The 24,264-nt window shown below is 36.7% G+C and overlaps 2 protein-coding genes across 5 annotated transcripts; both read left to right on the forward strand.

The window, feature by feature from the left end:
- Positions 1-861: 861 nt before the first annotated feature.
- Positions 862-5,841, forward strand: gpa33b (glycoprotein A33 (transmembrane), paralog b). Its single transcript, XM_079881572.1, has 7 exons — positions 862-932; positions 1,621-1,787; positions 1,915-2,131; positions 2,261-2,425; positions 2,501-2,617; positions 4,987-5,098; positions 5,222-5,841. The coding sequence occupies exons 1-7, from the start codon at positions 887-889 to the stop codon at positions 5,784-5,786; spliced, it is 1,389 nt and encodes a 462-aa protein (XP_079737698.1). The 5' UTR covers positions 862-886; the 3' UTR covers positions 5,787-5,841.
- Positions 5,842-6,072: 231 nt separating this feature from the next.
- Positions 6,073-23,924, forward strand: LOC307164583 (immunoglobulin-like domain containing receptor 2). Of its 4 annotated transcripts, XM_079881567.1 has the most exons (10): positions 6,073-7,038; positions 10,129-10,458; positions 11,986-12,105; positions 16,667-16,723; positions 17,599-17,745; positions 17,836-18,000; positions 18,996-19,109; positions 19,796-19,994; positions 21,301-21,961; positions 23,155-23,924. In XM_079881567.1, exons 1-10 carry the CDS (start codon positions 6,993-6,995, stop codon positions 23,188-23,190), a joined length of 1,875 nt encoding a protein of 624 aa, XP_079737693.1. In that variant the 5' UTR covers positions 6,073-6,992; the 3' UTR covers positions 23,191-23,924. The 4 variants fall into 4 exon arrangements, with proteins under 4 accessions (XP_079737693.1, XP_079737695.1, XP_079737694.1 ...); XM_079881569.1 differs by lacking the exon at positions 18,996-19,109 and having other exon boundaries at positions 23,155-23,923; XM_079881568.1 differs by lacking the exon at positions 16,667-16,723 and having other exon boundaries at positions 23,155-23,923.
- Positions 23,925-24,264: the final 340 nt, after the last annotated feature.

Raw genomic sequence — 24,264 nt, forward strand, 5'->3', positions numbered from 1 at the left:
ATGCCCAATATAACAAACCCTTTGACTGTAAAAAACAGTTTTCTGTGCAATTTTATGTTTAATTTTTTTTTTTTTATGTTACAAATCCCGTTTGCAATTACAAATATAATATTTAACGTATTTTTTATTTTTTTTATTTTTTTTACTGAAAACAGTCTGACAAAAATGATCCCAAAACAATAAAGTTCTTAAATGGAATAGTCTATATGGAAAGAGTGAGAACAAGTCTGTTAACTAGCACAGATAAGCAGTTTTTGTCAGCATGGCGTCTGGTAAAGATCAATAGTTCTTGTAAATGTGCCTGTAATTTCAAATATGCTTCATTTACTACCATCTGCTGGTCAGATATGGCAATACACCACAACTGTAATGCACATCCAGCTTGTTTGAGGTTAGACCAACAATATTAGATTGTTTTTTCGAAAGACAGAAACATTACGATATTTTTAATATTATACTGACATGAACACAAGTAAGGCTTGTTAGTGAGTGTGCCTGTGTATGTAAAACTTACGTTTTATCAAGTGATATGGTATACAAATCATCCAGAATAAAATTCAAGAACTAATATAATACGTTCAATTTGTCCCTTACTGGCCTACCCCATGTATGTCAGTTTATTTCCCAGCAATGACTTCCACTATTTACTAATATACTGTAATGACATCACATCTGCCATTTTGTTACAACCTAACTTGTAAAACTTTGAGTGAGAGGAAAGGGTCCAAAGTGCAATAAAGGTGTGGTCGACATTGATTGCCGAAGTAAAACTGTTTCAGGAGTTCACAGGAAGCCACAAGATAAGGATATGTGAGAAATATATATATATATATTTCTCAAATTCCCCAAAACACCATCTATTGCAGTGTGGCTGGACAGCGACAAAATGACCAACTGGAAGTTGATTTTTTGCAGCCTATATTTAACATCAGGTGAGGTGCTCACTTTCATGACGTTTACATTGAGTACAGCAAGATCAAATCAATGACATTATATGTTAGATTAACAGTGTGGGTCAAAAAATGATTTGTTTTCTTGTCAGTTGTTCAACATGTGACACTTAAATTTCATTTAATATATGTTTTCAAGTAATAATGTTGTTAAGGTTTTCACCAGGGCTACAAAATGGCGAATTATTTTTAGCTACTTGTTTCATTCATCCATTTTCATAATAGACTCTTATCAGTAGACAGTTTACAAATAAAGTGGACTTATGCATTCTTAAAATCTGTAATGATTTCATATTAAATAATTAAAGGAAGAAATTGTATTAATAATAAGTTCCTATTTCAGCAGAATGTATTAGTAATATAATCACACCAAATGTATTGCTGAGGAAGTTTACTGATAAACTTAAGTCGTGATGTAGATTTGTGATACTGTAAATGAGATTGATTTTCAAATGTAGAAATACAAGGAAGTTTACTAAATATTTTCAGATCATTCTCTCTTATTATAAAAGTAGTTTTGAATTCTGATTCATGTTTCTTAAAGTTTAGTGAAATATTATTTGGGAATTCTGCATTTTAAACATTATTCCACGCTTGAATTATGAGTTTTTAAAATGACTTAATAATTTCATTGTGTGATATTCACAAAGTTCTCTTTTTTGCCTCAAAGTGATGTCGACTACTTTTGGACTGGAAGTGACAATGAGTCAAGCTTCCACGGAGGTTGCCAGGGGTGATGATGTCACCCTTACATGTAATTTTAAACCTAAAAATCAAATAAACGATCTTATCATTATAACATGGACTGGTCATTCTGATGAGACATCTGGAGACAAGGTAAGCCTAAAATATTGACAGTATTGATAAACTTCAACTGTGTACCAAAACACCACTAACCATGATAAGTGTAAAAACAATGTCTGTTTATTAATGAATAATTGGTTCTTTGTTTTGGCCCTAATAGGTCATTTTTGGTAGCTATTACTCCAATACTGGCAAAGTAGACATTGGACCACAGTATGAAGGCAAAGCCACAATAGACTGTGACCTTGCAGCAAAAACATCAAAACTGACACTAAAACAAGTCACTCTTAAAGAAAGCAGAAGAATTAAATGTTTTGTTCAGATTCCTGGAGACATTGAAGGAAGAACAGCTGACTCTACTTCTCTCTTGGTTCAGGGTAAGATCTCTGGCACTTTGTCAAACTTATAACTTAATAACATCTCAAAATAAAAATTCCCTATAACTATACATGGCAAGTGGAATCCTTTTTAAAAACGTTGAATGAATATCTACATTTGTCTTATAGTTGCACCATCACAACCTGTTTGTAAGGTAGTAGGCACAGCAGAATATGGACAGAATATTAGCCTAACCTGTGTTTCTGAGGAGGGCTCGCCATCACCCACATACAAATGGGAGAGATATGATGTCAAAAATGCCCCAAAAGCATTTCCTCTTAAAACCACTGAAAGTAAGTTTTGTCCCACTTTCAATGGATTAGATTAATAACTTTTTTTGGTCATTAAACGCTAATTTTGTGTAACAGAGGATGGAGTTCTGGCTTTGTTCAATGTATCTTTGGAGACATCAGGTTACTTTATCTGCCTGTCAACCAATAAGGTCGGATCAGCCAAATGTAACATGACATTGTCTGTAGTGCCATGTGAGTATTGCCACATTTGCCTGCTTTATTTTTAAATTTATATGAGTGTTTACTTTCCAGATTAATTTTATTCAGATTATTTTACAATGTTTTGATTATTGTACCATGTGGAGTACACTTTATAGAGTGCTTGACTCTTGCATTGTCAATACAAGATCTTGTATTGTGTGAAAACAGATCAAACAACATTTATTTCATTAAGAGGTGCATCAATATTTTGGTGTGAGAGATGCAAGAATTCACACAATACAAGATTTTGTATCTACAATGTCGAGCACTCTGTAAAGTCTCCTCCAGCACATCCCAAAGACTTTCAATGAATTTAAGGTCTGGACTCAGAGGTGCCAATTCATGTGTGAGAATGATTCTTCATGCTCCCTCCCAACCATCTTTCACAATTTGAGACTGATGCATCTTGACATTGCCATCCTGGAATATGACCATGATGTGTCTTCCTACATGATTGTTTAAGAAATGAAAAGCTACACACTGCATCAGTTAGGGTTAGAAGAACTGTTGTCAAACATATAACATGCTAGAAACATAATAATCACAGCAATAATGATCCAATTATCTGATTGTCAACATGACATTGACAATTGACCCAATCTGTTATGTATAGACTACACTCCTCATTGTTATGTTATTCCAACACACTCTCATGAAAATTTGTAACTTTGTTTGGTCAAATTTGTACACTTTCGTACAATCTTATTGCGGCCCAGCTTGATGGTTAGGTTTATGGGTGGGGTTAGAGGCGGACCTTCACGCTTATGTTTTTCTTAAAAATTTCTATACAATTCACATTGTACAAATTCATACAAAATTGTCACATTGTAAAAATTGTTACATTTTCTCACGAGATCGGGTTAGTTTATTCTGAGGTCTGAAACATGGAAGTACGCTGATGTTTCTAGCTACTTAAGCTTGACTTTGCATTCCAAAATGTGTTGCGCAAGTACACTGATGTAAGAAGTTTTGACTGAAATTATGTGATTGGTTTTGAATAGTTTTTCTACATTAGATGGACATCTTTGTCCATTGCACTGCGTGTCACTGTTTTTTTCGGTGTCTAGTGCATGAGCGGTGCATTTCTAAAAACCCGTCTGCAGACCCTTCTATCTTTTCCATTCCTTTTATGCACATATAAACATTCATCAACTCGCACATCAGTTCTGGTACATGGAAGCTCATGCATCTCCGCTTGACGTGCAAGAACCAATAAAGTTTATTCTCGAGTGTTACGCAGCACGTTTGAGCTTCCGCAAGAAACAATGAGGTTTGTTCTTGCACGTCAAGCAGGTTCGGTTGAGTTTCTGTTTCTGTTCGCTGGTAGCCTAAAATAAGATGAACGAAAGTTTTACGTTTGGAACGACATGAGGGTGAGTAATTAATGACAAAACTCGTATTTTTGTGTGAACTAACTCTTTTACAGTAAAAAATAAAACGCTGTTGCTTAGCAATAAGGTTGATCAGAAAAGTCAATCCGGCAGTTTTATGGTAATTTACTGAGATTAAAGATGACAAAATATGCCCCTTTTCACAAGATTTAATATAAATCTATGGTGTCCCCAGATTGATTCAGCTCAAAATACCCCCCAGATCATTTATTATAGCTTGTCAAAATTGCCAATTTTTGGGTGTGAGCAAAAAAAGAGCTGTTTTTGTGTGTGTCCCTTTAAATGCAAATGAAGAAGACGGCCGATCCTTTACATTAGCTTAGTTCAGATACAATAACAAAACTCAGAGAGAGAGAGACTCAGTAAGAGGTTGCAACTTTTAGACTGCACCTGGACCTTTCTGAATGGTTAGTGGATACATTTATGTAGTTGTTGTGGAGTTACATTATTCATCTGTTTCTGGGGGATTTCCGTTGAAAATAAAATAAATCCACTGCTCTCTTGTCTCCTCTGAAGCTGGGACTCTAAATAGTGTTCTGTGCTCGTCTGTGCAGCCAACGACAGAACAGTTTGCATGCTTTGCTCGAACTTTTCCCATTGCATTAGAACTGGTTACACTGTTATTACTTGCGAAAACCAAATGGTGGCGCCGGCGCCGTAAGTGGAAACTTGCAGATTAATTGTCGGTTATTATAATATCCCCTTTCTACCTCAGAAGGGGAGCGAAATCTGATTGGCCTCTTTTTTTGACATGCTTGCAGAGAAAGGCTTACCAAAACAAAGTCGCTGGGTTGTCACTTTTCACATTTTCTGGGTTGGTAGATGCACCCGGGAACCAATTATAGCTCTTAAACACGAAAAAAAATCAGATTTTCATGATATGCCACCTTTAATGCATGAAATATTGACCTCAGAGACTTTCAGCTTAATTTGCTAAATTGTAATTTCCATATCTTTCTGTTTTTACAGCCTCTATGAATCTTGCCACAATAGGCATTGTTGCTGGTTGTATTGCTGGAGTTGCAGTGCTTATAATAATCATCATCTGCTGTGTCCGCAAACGGAAACAGAAATCAAAAGAGTAAGAGTCAAGTGGAATAGGTCGCCATTTATCCTCTGGAGGCTTTTATTAAGCTTTTATTAATTAGGTTTTTATTCACTTTTTTTTTAATTATTATTAATCTGTGTTTATTTATTGCCTCAGAACTCCAGTGGTGGAATACCATGAAACACCACAAATAGAATATATTGAGGAAGGGAATGCGCACATCACTGAAGAGAGAACTGACAAAGTTCGAAGTTATGACAATGGAGGTGGCCGTGATGACCTCAGTGACCGCCATGATGACCGCAAAGGTAGCCCTGATGACCTCAGCGTTCGCTATGATAATCGCAGAGGTAGTCGTGATGACCTCAGTTACCGCCATGATGACCGCAAAGGTGGCCGTGATGACCTCAGAGACCGCTATGATGACCGCAAAGGTAGCCGTGATGACCTCAGAGATCGCTATGATGATCGCAGAGGTAGCCGTGATGACCTCAAAGATCGGTACGATGATCGCAGAGGTAGCCGTGATGACCTCAAAGATCGGTACGATGATCGCAGAGGTAGCCGTGATGACCTCAAAGATCGGTACGATGATCGCAGAGGTAGCCGCGATGACCTCAGAGATCACTATGATGATCGCAGAGGTAGCCGTGATGACCTCAGAGATAGGTATGATGATCGCAGAGATCGGTATGATGACTATAGAGATCGCTATAGATAAAATCATTAAGCTCAGTATGATAATCAGTATGTGAGGAACCATTGAATTATTATGACAGCCATCAAAATTTTGCTACAAGGAGGATGGCAGTGAGCCAAGGCCTCTACATTTTTTTTCCTGTGTTGATAATCAAATAAAATTGTGCTTTATCCCTGCAGTGGCTAATGCATCTGAATCTTCTGACCTCAACGAATTATCCTTTTTTATTTACTTTTTTGTTTTATTTTACAGGATTGTAATAGTATTTTATATACAGCATATAGTTTTTTTTTTTTTTGTTGTTTTTTGTTAAGTCTATCAGCTAAAGTAATTAGGCAAAATCATATTTTTATTCTTCTGAATCATGCATTTGTTCAGTAATTTTTTCGGCAGGTGTTCAGAATGGTGCTTAAGGACGGTCGGTGACATCTCTCCACTTTTTTGTACATTTCTATATTGTTGTAAGAATGGAAAGAGCTTTTTAACCTGGCATGTTATGTATATGTTTATGTTTTTTTTAATCCAATGAAATAGGCCCTACTTAATTATAATCATATATAATTTGCAATCCTTATAATTCTGCATCATTTTTATGAGCTGTTTTAAGAGCTGATTATGACTTCTTTTTTTGAAATTTTACGGCACAATGTTAGAATTTATAAAATGTCTAGAACTAATTAATGTTACACACCTGCTTGTCACATTCTAAATAAATAAATGATTTTAAAATATTGAATGTAGACTGTGTTTAATTTCTTTTTTTTTCCATTAATATGTGTCTTTGTAACAAGAAATAGCTCTAAATTATTTCAGCTAACAAATAAGAAGCGTTTTTTCCCTCAAACAAATTACACTTGAAGTCTCCTGAAGTTACAGCCCTATACTTTCAACGTTGAATGCAATATAGGCCTATTGCAGTATTTTTCTGAAAGACGCATCCACTTTAGAAGATGGGGAGACCGTGTCTGTGGCTGTTATTTAAAGTAGTTTCTGATTGCTCTTTGACAACTTAAATATATATTTTTAAATCAAATTACATTTTCATCTCAACAGCCGTTTAGCATATATTGGTTTTAGTTGCAATTTTCACAGTTTATTACCCCTTAGTAAAGTGGTACAGTCCGCTCATTCTAACCAGCGCAGAGCAGCCAGAGATGAAGCAAGCGAATAACAGTCCGGGAGAAGATGGACTAGATAGCTGCAATATTAACCGCACTAAACTGGATCATGGTTTTGTTACACGGTTCCTGGATTCTATTCATACTATTTTCACGTAAGTTATTAATATGTTTTCCTTTTGGTCATGATATAGAAATAGAAAACTGAGACAGACAACTAAAGCAACAGGTTGAGAGCTTAGAGAACCTTGAGCCCGGCTTTATTTTTAGATTGGTCACGGGTCCTCGCGACGGTTTTTACTATAATCCATTTACATTTACACCTGACAAAACATTTTATAATTTAGTAATTTTATTAACTTTTTTTTTTTTTAAATGACAGTCTATTGGGCACTTTTTATTGCAAAATAAGTATAATAAAATAGCCTAAATGACTCTGATTTAAATAAAAATAAAAAATAGCCTACATTTGCTCAACATAATTCTTTATTATATTGATTACTGATGATTATAGAATGGCTGTATGTATACATACATACATACATACACGTATGATTTTATGTAAGTAAATAAAAGTATACACATTTAAAAGACTTCACAGCTCAAGATTGTACCAGCCCAGATAGTGTGATGAACATTTGAAACTTTTTAACATCCCAAAGTTGTTGTTGTTGTGGGAGAGAAGAATTGTGGGAAGTGCTGCTGGAATGTGTGTCAGGGAGTGCAGCTGCATTGTATCAGTTCTTGAAGGGTGGATGCAACTGAGACAACACAATATATTATGATGGTTGTTTTATGAGCAAGTTAGTGGCCTACTTTGTGAACTGATGTGAACTAAAACTACACTTTTAAAAATCCCTCTCAGTTGACAGTGTAGGCTATGTGTGAATTTGCATAAACATTGTAGAGAAAAGTTGCTTTGAGCTGTTGAACTGTTGAATACTACTTGCAATAATATGTAATACATATACACATGGTTTAGTTAGCATCAGCAGCTCATTAACATACAATCAAGTAAAGTTTCCTGCTACTAACGGCTTGGTTTAAATCTCTGTAACCTAATTGGGTGTTCATGGAAGACTGAGTCAATGAGTTTATCTTATTGGTGGGAACTCAGCATCCCCCTCCTGCTCTGAGTCTTAGTGGGTGGGGGTTCACCATAATGCCAAACAATGAGTCAAACAGGCAAAAGGGAGGACAAAAGGAGGACCCTATCTAACCTGAACTGAGTATTAATGAATGTAATCAAGAATTCTCGCCTACATTTCCCTCAGCAACATGATCATTCTAAAGTACAGTTGGAAAATGCTCAGGAAGTTGCTCTGTTTCCTCTAAGGCAACAATGAATGAGTGTAGATCTCATCTAGACATCTGTGATGACTCGCAGTTGTATATTTTTATGCGGTGTGCTCCACCCTTTGACGAGAATTAGGGTGTCTCTGTGTTTGTGGGAGAGACCTCTGCTCTACTTGCACTAAACTTGATCTTTCATAAGAGTTTTCACAGAATATTTAGGTTCCACCCCAAACAGTAAGAGCTACAGACTGTGGCGTCTCTACAAAAAACGACAGCCCCCACCTCTATGCGCCCCCTGCATTGCATGGAATTTAACTTTCTTTACTCACACTTCTCTTTCTCTCTCTCTCTCTCTCTCTGTGTGTTTTTCACACCAGCAGATCCTCCTCTCGGGCACTTCTCCGATTTTGTCCAGATTTCTGTTCCATAATCTCCCACACACGGCTGGACAAATACACTCTTTCATGCTTAGACACACACACACAGACACACACACACACACACACACACACACACTCAAATGCTGACTGACTGGATCCAGATGTTTTTAGGGTTGTTTTCAGGTCATCTCACCTTGTAATCTTCTAGCTGATTCCCTTTGGAATGGAGTGACTAAGCATTTTCGAAAAGAGGCAGTGAGCAAAATCAGTTTATTTTGATGCTCTGGTTAGTTAGGCCTAGTCTAAAAAAGGGCTTTGGGTAATGAACACATGCCTGTCTCTTACACTATGAAACGTACCATTATACTCAAACACCATAATACTAATCATGAACAGGTCAGTAGTCATTACAGTTGCCGATGAAAGCTCACTGTATCTTGGAATTTGCATTACTCTCTTTGCTCATGGGTGTGTTTGCTGATCCACTAAATTCCACAAAAAGGAAAGGATGCAGTTTTGTCTCTCATTTTTGTATGCATTAGAGGCACCAAAAACACAGTTTGTTGTTGATAAGAATTATGAAAGATTACCCTAGTACAAAATTAACCTACAACAAAAGTAGCTTCTTTTAAACACCCATTGTCAACCACTTAATATGGTGATTTTATCATCTCATTTTTGACTGTATGCAACAATGAAAATGAAAAAGTGTCATAATTTTGTTAAAATTATTTTCAATCTAAAACCTTTTTGTAACAATTAGCTAATTTGAATATACAAAACAAATGTAGAACAAATTTGTATAAACAAATTTATTATAATTGTGACACCAATTGAATAAAATTACTGTACACAACAAATTAATTAATATTAAGTTTCTCAATGTTTTACCCAAATTGTAGTGTTGACTTTATTTTCATCAAGCTCAACCTTCAGTACTGTTACCCAAGTTATTACAAAACAAATATAATATTTATCAGTAACTACAAACCAACATTTGCATAGTTCTGGCATAGTTTTTGTCTTTATTAAAAATCACACAAAACAGGGTTCTGCATTGCATTTAGATGTACCAAAAATGTTGTGTTTGTATAAGTTTTTCTTTTCTTAATTCTAACCGTTTTTCTTCTAACTGTCGCAACAGTTCTATTTGCAAAACAAATATGCTGACATTATAAGTGGTTTCAGAAATAAACCTGCCATTATACACTGAGGATCTTTTTAAGTCATTCTGAACAATACAAACTCACACATGCACCTTGTTATTATGACATGCACGACAAACGGAGAAAAAAAGTGTTCTCAAAATAACAAATGTTTGATATCCTCCTCTGAAGCTAAAAAATTAAAGTCTGTGCCCATCATGGAAACGGTTTTCTGTGAAATGTGCAGACTGGTTCTGACTTTCATTAACTAGCTTTGACAACTAGCGTCCATACTCCAAACCAGGGCAAAAATCTAGGCAAAGGGTGTTTAGTGTATAGCCTTAAATGTAATTGTGTTGCTGTCATTCAATAATAATGTTTTTTTTCCTCACTATAAACCTCTTTCTCTCTCTTTTTGGCACAGTGCAAAGGTGTAATGGTGTACAGGTGATTGTGAAAGATGAGAAGAAGTTTGCCATGCTGTTCTCCTCCATTGTTCTTCCGTGTCATTACACCACTCACTCCACTCAAAACGCAGTGGTACAGTGGTGGTACAAGTCTTACTGTACAGACCGCACTCGGGATTCCTTCACCTTTCCTGAGTCCCTGGGGGTCCGCGTATCTGATCTGGGAGCTACGTCTCACCTGGACTGCTCTGACAAGGGCCGCACGGTCCGCGCCGTGGCCTCAGGACAGGGAGCTTCCATGACCTTAGCAGAACACTACAAAGGAAGAGATATCTCCATCATTAACAGTAATGTATTTATTGTCTTATAACTTCACTTTTTTGATGGAAGTTGTTTAGCTTGATTAGAGGTTAAGTTCTGTCAAATATAACGCAGAATATTGTCATGAATATGATCATAACCTTATAAACCTTTATAGTTTTTACAGATCAATAAGTGGCGCATTAAAATGACAGCATTAGTCAGTTGGAAAGTGAAATTTCAAACTTAATGACTCACAAAGGGGACTTCCATGGTCATTTATTAACTAGACAATTCAACAGGTTAGTGTCAAACACAAAATGGTAAAAAGGTCAACAGGTTGGCAACCTTAATAGTCAATTAAATAACATCATGATTAGAGGGAATATTTATGAAGCAACGCTGGCATAATTACATATACAAATCTAAGTTACACTTAAAAATGTATACATTTCATTGCATTAGAAAAAAAACTAAGTGGAATTTATTTAAAAGAAGACAGCTCAAGCATGCTTGATAGTTAAGTTTGATAGGTTTAAAACACTGCTGTTCGAAAGTTTGGGTTGGGTACAAATATTGTTGATAGAATTATCTTATACTCACCAAGGCTCCATTTATTTTAATACAAATAAGTAAAAGTAGTAATATTGTGAAATATTATTACAATTTAAACTATTTTTTTATATATATTTTAAAATGTCTTTACTGTCATATGATCCTTCAGAAGTGATTCTAATATGCTATATAAGGTATTATCAATGTTAAAAACAGTTTGTGGTGGTGTAGTTGATGTGATAAACTACACATGGGGTTACTCTTCTTGGGCACCAGTGTGAACTTACTTAATACATCTGAACTTAATACATCTACAAACATGGCCTTGGGATCAGTTGTTTAAAAGTAATTGCAAAATGACTCAGAAAAATGACATCAGTTCTGAGAAAAAGTCTAGCATAATGTGTTTTCAGATGCCACTTATTTAATATTTCTTTTTAATGCAATGACTTCATAAAATGATACTTGTGGCTTAATGGTCCAAATACTTCTTGGGGCCACTGTGTAATAAAATCATCGTTATATTATTATTACATTTTGAGCCTCCTTTTTACGCTCAAGTCTGCAATTTTGTATGTAAACCCACTCTCTCCCTAGGAAGCCCAGCCGATTGTGCTGTGTTTTTCTGTTCCTTAAATAGGGCTGTTTTTTTTCTAGGTCGCACAATGGTCAGGGGGATGGACCTCATAAAGGCCTCACAAAGCACCCCCACGGCTTTCCTTATCAAACGCAAACACCCTCTCGTCTGACTGTAGACTTTAAAGCTCTCCCTCCTCCAGTCACCTCTCCAACAAAGACTATGATTGTTCTGACAAAATATAACAGATAGATAATGTGTGTGAATGATGTGTTGTTTTCACTGAATAAAAAGTGCTAAAAGTGACTGATGTAATTCAGATCAAACAAACTGCGCAACTGACAATGTTACGATGTAAACCAAAACCGAAAAATATTCAAACTAAATACATTTTTGAACTTTGGTTTAATAACATGAGTATACTATTTTCTGGCCTTTTCAGAAGCAGATCTGCACATTGGACAGCTGCAGTGGGGCGACAGCGGTGTGTATTTCTGTAAGGTGACCATTGCTGATGATGTGGAAGGGAAAAATGAAGACCAGGTGGAGCTACTGGTGCAGGGTGAGTCTCATGAGTACTTTAGCTAGATTCTCTTGAAGTTGTGAAGAAACGTTCTTCCAGTAATGTTGTTTTTATACTTTATTTCTTATATAACTTTTTAGAACTAAGACTAACAGTAACAGTCAACACAGGGTATTTACATGGAAATGTTTTCAAAATCACATTTAAGAAAAAATAAAACCTGTTTCCATAATCGGTTAGTACTAGCATTATATTAAAGAGATCCTTGAGGCCAGGGAAGTCAACAGGTTATCATGTAAACATATATACACGCTTATAGACACACATACATACGTACACATTCATACTCTTCCAGTAATGTTAATAAAACATTTGTTCAAAGTCATCTGCATGGTCTTTCATAATGTTCTCAGAGATTTAGCTCAAAAACATTTATATGTTTGCCTAATGCTTTTTTAGAAAAAAATTAAGAGAACATTCAAAAGTAACTGTCAGGACTTTTGATGTGTTTCCTGTTTCTTATGCCATGTTTGTAGTTTTTCATGTTGATTAATTCCATAATTGTTCCCAGGTGTGTCTTGTTAGCTTGTTATTCGATATTTGCTGTTACATAGATGGTTTGCGTTCTTCTGTTCCTCGTGTTTCCTCGCTTGTTGTGTTCCTTAGTTCTTAGTCTCAGTTTATGTTTTGTTTGTTTGTTCAGAATTCTGTAAACCCTGCACATAGATCTGCTCAATATGTTTTGTTCCCGCTAGCATTACAATAACGTTCCCATTATGTTTGCAAAATGATAACATGAAATGTTCCCTTAACATTTGCATAACCAAGAAAAAAAGTTCAGAAATAAAGTTTTTGGGAACTTAATGGGAACATATTTTGTTAGATGGGTATAACATGGTTTTCAAAAAGTCTGAACTGTTAAAAATGCTTGAAATAGTGTCAGTGAATGCTGGTCACACTTTAGATTAGGGTCCAATTCTAACTATTAACTAATTATTAACTAAGACTTTTGCCTCAGTAAACTCCTAATTACTGCTTATTAATAGTTAGTAAGGTAGTTTAGAATTCATAGAATTCTCAATGAAAAAGTGGCATGCTCTCTAAGACCTTGCTTTCCAAAAGTGTTTACTTTTGTGTGTGGATGCTTGGTTGTTGTATCTAAATAATTGGTAATGCCAATCCCTCACTGAATTCCTGAGTGCACTTACAAGCGCTACCATGGCAACAACTGAACGGTGCATGCTTCTCAACATGGCTCAGATCCTTAATAAGAGAAGCTATTGTTCATTTGTGCCCTGGCAGATCAGGACAACCTCACATATTTTACACGTCCTGGACAGGATCACTGCGGAGAGAAACAATTTGTTTGGTGCTGTGGGACGGACCCCAACAGAATAAGTTATTTCTGTTTCAGCTGAACAAAGCAAAGTCAGACGCCTCATGCCAGACAAAGAGTAAATAACTGGCCGTTATCGACATGAGCAATATAAGCCACTTCTTAAGCCGTTTCCATGGGAACGAAGGGGGTTTCAGGGGCCAGAGGACGCCAGGGCCTCCAGAACAGTCCTGTGCGGTGAGGAGAAAAATAACATGAGAGGGTTAGAGCTTACACAGGAGGATCAATGAGAGTGTTATGTAGGCGCTAAGAAGTGGAGGAAGTCTCTCCTGCCCTCTGAGTAATCAAGATTTAACTGGTTTATAAAATGGAGAGTATAATGTTTGACTTTGAACCAGACACTCCCAATTTCATATTTTACTTACTGTTTAGCTCCTGGTTCTTAGTGATGCATGCTAAGAAAAGCAACACTTCTTAGAATTAGGAATTGCACTGCAATTACCAGTAATTTATTACAATACCGTATTCAGAGATTTACTGTGCTATCAATACAGGTGAAATGAATCAATACAGTTTTACTGTGAAATCAAAATGTAAACCAAAACTCTGCTGTTTACAATAATAACTCACTTTTTACCACAGAAATGTGTTGGCTTACCTAAGCAAATGTCCTAATTGTTTTATAGGTAATACAACAAATTACTGTGAAAAAAAATTGGTTAATCTAAACCGTAAGTTTCGTTTGACATTTTGGGGCCAGATTTAATAAACAGGGCGCAATCCCAAAGCATCGATGGGAGTGGAAAGTTTCTACTGATGATGTGCAAATTAGCGTCTGGTTTAAGACTTGCTTTTTGGGGGGCGTTAAATAATGGCACAAATACCAGTAAATTGACTAGCGCATACAAATTATTTAACACCCCAAAAAAGCATGTCTTAAACCTGACCCTAATTTGCACTGCTCTTGGTAGATTGCGTTGCGTGATTCATTTAAATAGTCTCCTCCCATAAATTTTGTGTCTGAAAGGGAAACTCCTACAAATACATATGCAATAAGGTCAGCCTCAAAAATAACTGTGTCAACACCTTTTTTAGTGCTAATGTTTCACTGCATGTCTTAAGTAAATCCTGACAGTAGTTTTTTAACGCCAAAAGAGGGTTTGTGCTGGTGCAAGCTGTTAGTAAATCTGGCCCTTGGAGTTAAGCATTCCCTTGGACCAAACTCGCTCTTAATTCATTTTCTCCCAGTCGACATAAAAGTGTTACAGAACACAATTGGTTGTAGGGTTTATTTCAAAAAAGGGATAGTTCACCTTTCTTCTGTAAATCACAAAAGATTACATTTTGAAAAATATCTCAGTGTTTTTTTGTCCATACTGTTGTTTTGGGCCCCATGGACTTCCATTTTATGGACCAAAATAAAATATCCTGTTTTGTGTTCCACAGAACAAAAAGTCATACAGATTTGAAACAATAACAGAATTTTCATTATTGGGTGAACTATCCCTTTAAGTCTGATAATAACTTGCAATCTATACTACACAGAGCTTGCCTGTCTCTCTCTTCATGTTTTTACGTCTCTTCATGAGGTCCCCTTTACTCTCAAGTTACGCTTGGTTTAATGACTGTAACGGAGGAGATGGAGGTGGATATTATTTTTCCTCTTCCTGTCTGCCAGCTAAGCACTTCCTGTCACTCAGGGATAAATCTGCTCTGACAGTGGGCAGATTTGTTTACAACACCCTCTCATTCAGTTTAAAGACTTGCAGCTTTTTGTTAAGACTTGTAAAATACGTCTGCGTTCACGAAATGTAAAGTCGTGATGAAATAGCGACAGATCTTTTCTTCCGTATTGTGACGTACATCCAAGTGAAATGGATTATTGGGGGAAAAAAAATTGGGGGACTTGATTCTATCCTTCGGTTGTTGATTGAATGGAGGCGGATCTGAATGCAAGCTTGTGGTCGATTGTAAGATAGGGGTGGGTTTTAAGCGGACTAAAATGATTGGAGACGTCCAGAATATGTCACCAGAGAGAAGATGGAGATTTGTAAGTTAGGACATTTTGATTAAAAAAAAATTACACATATTAATAACATGCATTTAGAAAATAGATAGGGTGAATTTTCATTTCATGCTAACTTTAACAGAAAAGATCCGGTCTCCTGCACACTTGTTGCATTATGAATTGCATTCAGACATAACATTTCAGGTTTTACGCTAAACATTGAGGTCAGTTTAGATGGTGAGAATGCTCTTTATTGTTGGCAGTGTGCCAGCCATTGACAAAGTATTCTCAGTGTAAAATCAGTGACAGTACATGTAAGGCCACCCCTTCATTTCGCTCTCAGGGAAGATCTTTGTTGAAGGTAATTGGACAGTGCTCTGGGACACCTTTTAATTCCATACAATGCCAACACTGTCTCCATGGTGATGACGTACCCTTGCCCCCTTTCAAGATGGTTAATGAGGCTGTGTGATTAATTAGTCTCCCATATTCCTCCACTGTCTCCCCCACTGAAGCCCCCCTCTACCTCATCTCTTTCCCACTCTCTCCATTCGTGCACATTAGTGAACCTGATCTGTGCTCAGGCCAAATATAAATACTGAACGAAAGTACACATCTACATTAGCATAAGCCCTGGGAACCAGAAACATGTCAACATATCATTACAGCCAGTAACCACTACAGAAACACAGCACTGGCCTAAAGTTAGTTACGCATCCACAGAGGATGTTGACCTTTCACCTTTTCCTTGGCAAACCTTTTCCTGCAAACAAACACACACATACACACCTATGCACATACACTACCAATCAAATGTTTGGACACAGCTATGCATTCTTTATTAGTAGTTTTTTAATATTACAGAATAATAGTAGTCATCAAAGGTATGAAGTAACAAAATTGAATGTATAGGGATTTTGTAGTGACCAAAATTGGTATCCAATTAATATAAATTCAGTGAATTGTGTCCAAACTTTTGACTGGTACATATATGCAGACTTTTGTATTCTTGACTAAAATATCAGACATTGTTCTTGATTTAGTCTGAACTGACTAAAAGGCCAATCATGTTTAAAACCACAGATCAAAGTTATCAAATCAGCTTTCAACTTACACTTTTGATTAATCCACAGCCACTAACAGTGTAACTTTTTCCATAATAACACACACACAAGCCTTTACCCACGACTCTAAACTTTGAACTTTCACCTGCTGCCCACTGCTGCTGTTCATATCTGATCTTCTCCCTTCTCCAGGTAGGACAGGTGTGCTGGATGACATCTTGCCTGAGTTTGATTTGGAGATTATGCCAGGTACGCCTGCCATACCTCTTTCTCCCCCTTTCCTTTTCAGTGGGTGCTCTCACACAGGTCCTTTTCAGTTAATCTGCTTTATCCTCTGCTACAATCAGCAAACTCCATAATGCCTGATCTGTTCCCTCTGAAAACAACAAATGATAATTCAAAATTTCCAGACACAATCAGTTTAGCATGACATTACTGTACATTATACGTATATGCATGACGTAATGCATTATATTACTGCATACCTTTAAGTAACTTAATCACATGATTGTTATTTTTCCGATTCACGAACAAATGACTCCATTCCTTTTAATGGACCATTCAAAAAGACTCATGAACTCTGTTGAAAGGGGTTACCGTTTGAATCAGTCTGATGGATACGCCACAGATCAGAAACATCAAGTTTCACTTTAGTAATAAATGTGTAAGCAAAATGGATATTATAACCTAAATATCGAATCTAATTGAGAATTTTTGTATTGATACCCAGCTCTGGTATTATGGTGTTAATTCATAAACAACCAAAAATGTTACTTTGCTCTTTTTTTTTATTTAATGTCTTGATCCCCCCCCCCCCCCCCCCGTAAGTGCTCAGAGACATAAATATGAACATTCTTGAGAACGTAAAGTATCTGTGTTGAGAAAAAGGTCTGTAATGTATGCCATTGGAATTTTAACACCACACCCAGAGGAAATTCATCATTAGCCCTGTAGACAGTCCAGATAAGAGGTTCTGCATCATTCACACTCTCCCTTGTGGTTGGTCATGATCAGAGACTTCACATCCTGTGGGCAAAAATGATTTTAAGACAGCACTTCCTTCAAGATCTGCTTGTGTCATGGAAACCAAGTTTCCTGATGAGTCTTTCTCGTCTCCCTTATAGAGTGGGTGTTTGTGGGAGCTGTCGTCCTTGGTAGCGTTCTCTTCCTGTTGTTGGTTGGGATCTGCTGGTGCCAGTGTTGTCCTCACTCCTGCTGTTGTTATGTACGCTGTTGCTGCTGTCCTGATACATGTTGCTGTCCAAAACACTGTGAGTACACAAACACACACATGCATACTACACGCATTGTTCGTATTCACAACCTGAAAAAAAAAAAAACATTCACTTTTGCCTTCTCAGTATATGAAGCAGGGAAGATGGCAAAGAGTGGCCAACCTCCTCAGATTGCTATGTATCAACCTTACTACGTTCCTGGTGTCCCTGTGGTCCCTCCAGCCGCTCCATCCATCATTGAACCCAAGTTGTCTATAGTGCCTTCTTCAGTACAAAACAATATAGCTGGACGTAAGTGAAAATGCAACAGCATGTGTAAAGTCTTTGCTTCTTCTTTAAACACATCTCTCCAATGCCTGTCTATTGAAAATGCATCTGCATTTGATTGAACAACTTTTGTCTGCATCATCTAACTCAAATCAAACTCAACTAACATCCTCTTCAGCTGGTACTGTAACTTTCGTCTTCATGTTAAAAAACAGGCTACGGTATTTAAAATTGGAAGGAATTGTGGTTGGATGAGATGAGAGTGTTTGCTGTATTTGAGTATGAGTGAACATGAGCTAACAACAGTAGACAAAGACTTGGAAGTAGAATCTTAAGTTTAGAAGATGCTGACAGTGGAACAAGCTAGCTGGCATTGTGAAGGAAGTAGTTGTTTTGTCTATGGGATTGGTGAATGGTTTCACACTGTGTGTGTGTGTGTGTGTGTGTGTGTAGTATCAACAAGTAAAACATTTTCCCCTCAGCTGAGTGGCAAACACTGAAGGGGAATTGGTTCAGTAAAAGTCTATGGTTCTTCTCATGTGTGGATGAAATTTTTAAACTTGGTCGCAAATGGTTTACAGTTTAGAAGTTGAATTTAAAGGTTTTTACTAATATATTAATTTATTGTTATCGGTTTAACATTTAATTTTATGGATAGGAAAACATTTTTATTCACAGTTTATTTCTCAATTTAAATAATTTATTTATTTACAGTTTTACTTTTTAATTCCTTCAATTTATGAAGTTAAATGAGTTGGATTGCACGTGGTACGTGAATAAGACAGGGTTTTGTTTTACATCAGGCTCAAATGGATCAGTTTAATGAACTTCCCCCGAAATCCAATAATTGCATAAATACAGTACGCATACGCAATATTCTAAAATTGTTTGCTTGCTTCTGTAAAGGCTTAACTAAGTATCGTGTGAGTGTTACGTGCGTGTTTTAACCTTAAATTATGCGCAGTATGTGTGATAATATGGACACAGTAGCAACACACAAGTCATGTGTGTGTCCACAGAGCGCAGTGGCTATCGACTCCAGGCCAGTCAGTGTCAGGATGCTATGAAGGTTGTGTACTACGTAGAGAGGGACCTGGCGCATTTCCACCCTACCAAGGGGGCCTGTCATCCATGTAAGCCTGTATGCAGTCAGCATGTTTCTGTGTTTGTGTGTGAAAAAGGAAGGCTGAATTTTCATTTTAAAGTTGAGTCAGTGAAAAGCTATGTAACTGTGGTCACCTGACACACCTTATGACATATTCATGTCATCATCACTGTCCTTTTAAAGGTCATATGTGTAGTTTATGCAACATTAGCGGCACTAAATCGAAGTGCAAAAATAATGATCGTTTCCAATCTAAACTCACCCATGGACCTGCCTTTTACATTCATGGGATGGTTCACCCAAAAAATGGAAAATCAAAAAAAAAACATTTACAAACCTGTACGATTTTTATCTTCTGTGGAACACAAGAGAAGATATCTGAAAAGATGTCACACTAAAATGAAATAAATAAATAAAATCAAAACACTTTTTTTGTGTGTTTCATAGAAGAAAGAAAGTCATACGATTTGAACGGCATGAGAATTAGTAAATAATGGCATATTTTTCGTTTTTAGATGAACCATCCCTTTAAAATAAATCTGTGATTGTGCATGCTTCTTGATCAAAATTCATAATATTCTAACCAAGTACATTATTTCTGCCGTATAAAGATCTTCCGCCACAGACTATAGACAATGGAAATAGATTTGTGTTGTTTATGTGAGTGTTATCGTAAAAGAAAAGCAGAACATAATGATGTCATTATCTCAACAGCTGGCAGCCTATCAGAACTGAGCTCTCTGCATGATGGTGACGTAGACTTCAGACAGACCTATCGGCAGGTCCAGAGGAAGGCTCTACCACCCATCAGTGACCACATTGATGAGGCGCGTCTCCGAACAGCATCGATTGGCCATGGGCTCCGTCCCTCACATTATCAGAGCAATCACTCACTGGATGAGCATGACAACAGGTACAATTTGTGAGTGTGTATGTGTGTGTGTGTGTGTGTGTGTGTGTGTGTGTGTGTGTGTGTGTGTGTGTGTGTGTGTGTGTGTGTGTGTGTGTGTGTGTGTGTGTGTGACCTAATAATTTAGCACAGGGATTTTCAAACTGGAGACACAAGAGGGTGTTAGGTGGTCTGTGGATGCATTAAATTGATCAAAAGTGACAGTAAAGACATTTTCAGTGTTACAAAAGATTTCTATTTCAAATAAAAGCTTTTTTTTTACTTTCCATTCATCAAAGAATCCTGATTTTTTTTTATTTTATTGAGGATTCCACAAAAATATTAAGCAGCACAACCGTTTTCAACACTGATAATAATAAGAAATGTTTCTTGAGCTCCAAATCAGCCTATTAGAATGATTTCTAAAGGATCATGTGACACTGAAGACTGGAGTAATAATGCTGAAAATTTAGCTTTACCCTCGCAGGAATAAATTACATTTTAAAAATGAAAATATTTTAAATTGTTACAATATTACTATTTTTACTGTATTTTTAATCAAACAAATTCAGCGTTGATGAGGGTAAAATACTTCTTTCAAAAACATTTGAAAAATCGTAGCAACCTCAAACTTTTGAATTTTTAAGGCCCCGAAATACTTTGAGTGAAATCGAACGTGACGTCATTTTGAACAAAATCATGGCAAAAATAAGTTTGTTTGGAGTTCGTTTTGGGAGTTCGAAACAGCTTGCCAGAAAAGTTTGCTTCGGCTGGTAAACACTATTGGTCCATGGCAATTACATAATAGGTAGGTGTGCGCTGAGGCTCCGCCTTCTTTGACGTGGTAATCTTCTCCGGGTTCATTTCTTCTGTTCAGTCTGTCGAAGTCAGACGTCCGCGAGTAAAAACATGAACACATTGGAGAGCTGCTTTATAGTAGAAAAAAGTTGTAATTCTAATTGAAAATTTTTTTTTTCCTCATTTTCAATACCGTTAATAATCTGCTTACTTACTAGGCAATACATAGTATAAAGTGGTATATAAAGTGAACTAACTTGACTGGAGTGCCAAATTGCAGAACTTGTGCAAACTTATCCTCATCACTATGATTAGACGCTTGCTTAACAGCTGTTTTCTCCCCGCTGTCATCTCTGTCGTTTATTTTATTGTTGAAAGTGCGCAGCACATATTTACATATTCATTTAAATTCCGCTCTCAGAATTGTTCCCTTATTTACCCCTAAGCGAAGTACGAAAAAGAACTTCGCCTTGAGTATATCGGGTCTTTACTGTATATGTGTGCACTAATAATATCATGATTGTTTGTGCAGGTGGAACTGTCGCTCTGAGCACCTGCCACGCAAAGCCTTTGACGGCAGGGGGCGCACGGGGTCACTAGATGAGCTGGAAGAGTTTGCCATTTCGTATGGCCCACACGGTCGACGAAGAGGTGATTTCCGTGGACCTCAGCGAGACTTTGAAATGGCTCCAAGGTCGCGAGACCATCCCACGTCATACAGAGACGGGCCACGATATTCTCGTGAGGATGACGATAACAACTGGCGTCGTCGAGGCTCGCCACCTTCCCCACCAAAAAGACGTGACGCAGGCGGCAGTGAGCGCTATGTTGCTCGTCAGAGGTCGTATGACGATACCTACCTGAACACTCTACTGGAGCGCAAGGCTAGGGGCCACGGAGAGCGCGGTGGGAGGGCTGATGAGGACAGCGACACTCCCTCAAAAGGCAGTTCCAAGAAGAGCAGTGACTGTTACCAAAGCAGATCACCTAGCAACCGCCCCGAGGAGGATGAACCTTTACCACCGTACTCTGAGTGGGAGGTGGAGAGGTTCAGAACTGAAGAGCTTATAGGGAGAGAACGGTACAGGACTGCTGATCCCGGCATGCGCCCTTTTTCATACACACGTCCGGCTCAAGGACTGTCCCATACGCTACAGGAGCGCAGGGAGGACAGGGACAAACCCAGGAAACTGGTGAGTTACATATAACGGTCTGCCCTGGTTTCTGTACATTAAAGGGTGGAATAAACTTTCTCCAAGCCTAAAAAGAAGAGATGTTTGAGATTCCATTAATATGAAATGTAAAGTTCTATCCTTGAAAACAAGCTGTATATTGTCAAAAAAACATCTCAGCTCACCAGCCATGAATGATTCATTCATATACATAATCTGAAAATTCTAAGAGTCCCAACATCAGTTTCAGAAAATCATGCAACATCTCTCAATCCAATTCCCTGCAATAAAAGGGCAAAAATTACATTTACATATAAGACTAGTTCTTACAGTGTAATATTTTAGGGAGCTCCTAGACTGACGGGTAAAATTATGTTTATTTTGTTTTGATATTTGAAACTGAATTTCCTATTTCAGACTTACAGTTTTGAATTACTGTTAAAAAGAACTGGAGTAATGGCTGCTGAAAATTCAGCGTCGCCACCTCAGGAATAAATTACATTTTAAATTATATTAAAATAGAAAACAGTTATTTTTAATTGCAATAATATTTCACAATATTACAGTTTACACTGTGTTTTTTTTATCAAATAAATGTAGCCTTCGTGAGCCTAAGAGATTCCTTTCAAAAAACATAAACAAATCTTACTGAACCAAACTTTTGAACAGTAGTGTATATAATAAAATAATTTAGAAATAAAACTTTATTTCTTGCAATTGTGACTAGGCTATATTTAAAATCATGACTTTATATCTCACAATGTGACTATTTCTTATTTTATCTCACAATTACCTTTTGCAAATTACAATGACCTATTTTTAAATCTGAAGAAACATACTTCCATAGATTGTCTACTGCAGCCAATTTATTTTATTATTTTTTTATTTTTTTATGTCATTTATTTTCCAAAGAGTGTCTCAGAGAGATCTGAATATGAAATTATTTTAATTGTACAGTATGTTATGCTGTGTATGCTGAAATGTAAATCATATTCTTCACAAGAATGTATGCAAGTCTGCTTTGAATCATCAAAAAGTTTGATTTCTAAGGGCAGGGTTTATGTGTTTGTTCTGTTTGCCTGCATGTGCCATAAATGGCGTCACTAACTCTAATGGGCTGTAAGTACTGCATTACACTGGCACACTAACAACGCATCTACAAACGCGCCATGCTAATGGGTGTCTAATGTGTGGCTCTTGGTGTTTTTTAACAGACCACTCATCTAAGCAGAGACTCTCTAATTGTGTGACGTCCTCAGACTGAGCTGACATCATACTAATAACATCACCATCAAGCTGAAGAGAAATGCCCCAGACACTAAGCATCAATCAGTCAGCAAGACACATTTTATGCAGGATCACACAGACATGAAGAGATTAAGAACTTTTGCTGGTCACGGGCATGAACGTAGTGTGTGTGTGTGTGTGTGTGTGTGTGTGTGTGTGTGTGTGTGTGTGTGTGTGTGTGTGTGTCTGTGTCTGTTTTTCTATATTGCTTAATTATGACCTACTTTCTTCATTAGTCCTCGAGACTGCCGCTGCACTAAAATTATGTTAAAAAGGACTTTAAAATGGTTCAGATGATATTCAAGTGTTCTAAACATTCCTTTGTATTTTGTATATCTTCAGTACTGTAATGGGACACTGTCTCTGACATTTCAATATGCCGTTTTTTTGCACTGTACTATACATTTGTGTCAGTGTTCATCAGTCGGCTGACTCTCAAGGGAAGCATGTATGTTTGTGCTTTTTATAATGTGCCATTTATTTGTATTCCATGGTTTTAAAATAATTTTGATATGATGGTCAAAAACGAAAGCATTAAAAAAATAAGAGTAATACAGCTTTAAATTTTGTCTCCCCCCCCCCCCATCCCATACATTTGAATGTGTCCTGTTTATTTTTTTATATTTTTTCTAAGCAAAAGAAAATTACTCATACATTTTTTATAATGATTTTACAGAAGACACCAAATGTTATTCAGAGTAAACAATAGTTTATATACCAAAAAATATTACATTTTTATTCAAACAAAAATAATTTGATGGCAAATTAAAATACTTATTTTAGGATCACAGTGCAGCCCCAAATACTAATTATTATATATATATATATATATATATATATATATATATATATATATATATATATATATATATATATATATATAAAATATAATACAATTTATATTGTTTTGTATATTTTAAAAAGTTCAGGTCAGAATAAGTATATTGTTTCATTTTTACATAAATATATCTGTTATGCTGAATTATCACGGTTTGTTACTCTTAATGACATTTTGCCAAAAATGAAGAGAATATTGT

Source organism: Squalius cephalus (assembly GCF_949319135.1).
Source record: "Squalius cephalus genome assembly, chromosome: 9".
Lineage (NCBI taxonomy): Eukaryota > Metazoa > Chordata > Actinopteri > Cypriniformes > Leuciscidae > Squalius > Squalius cephalus.

Coding starts and splice junctions, on each gene's coding strand:
- gpa33b (XM_079881572.1), top strand. CDS start 887: ATGACCAACTGGAAGTTGATTTTTTGCAGCCTATATTTAACATCAG. Junction 933..1,620: donor CAGCCTATATTTAACATCAG/GTGAGGTGCTCA, acceptor TTTGCCTCAAAG/TGATGTCGACTACTTTTGGA. Junction 5,099..5,221: donor CGGAAACAGAAATCAAAAGA/GTAAGAGTCAAG, acceptor TTATTGCCTCAG/AACTCCAGTGGTGGAATACC.
- LOC307164583 (XM_079881567.1), top strand. CDS start 6,993: ATGGTTTTGTTACACGGTTCCTGGATTCTATTCATACTATTTTCAC. Junction 12,106..16,666: donor GGTGGAGCTACTGGTGCAGG/GTGAGTCTCATG, acceptor TCCCTTCTCCAG/GTAGGACAGGTGTGCTGGAT. Junction 19,995..21,300: donor CTGGATGAGCATGACAACAG/GTACAATTTGTG, acceptor TTGTTTGTGCAG/GTGGAACTGTCGCTCTGAGC.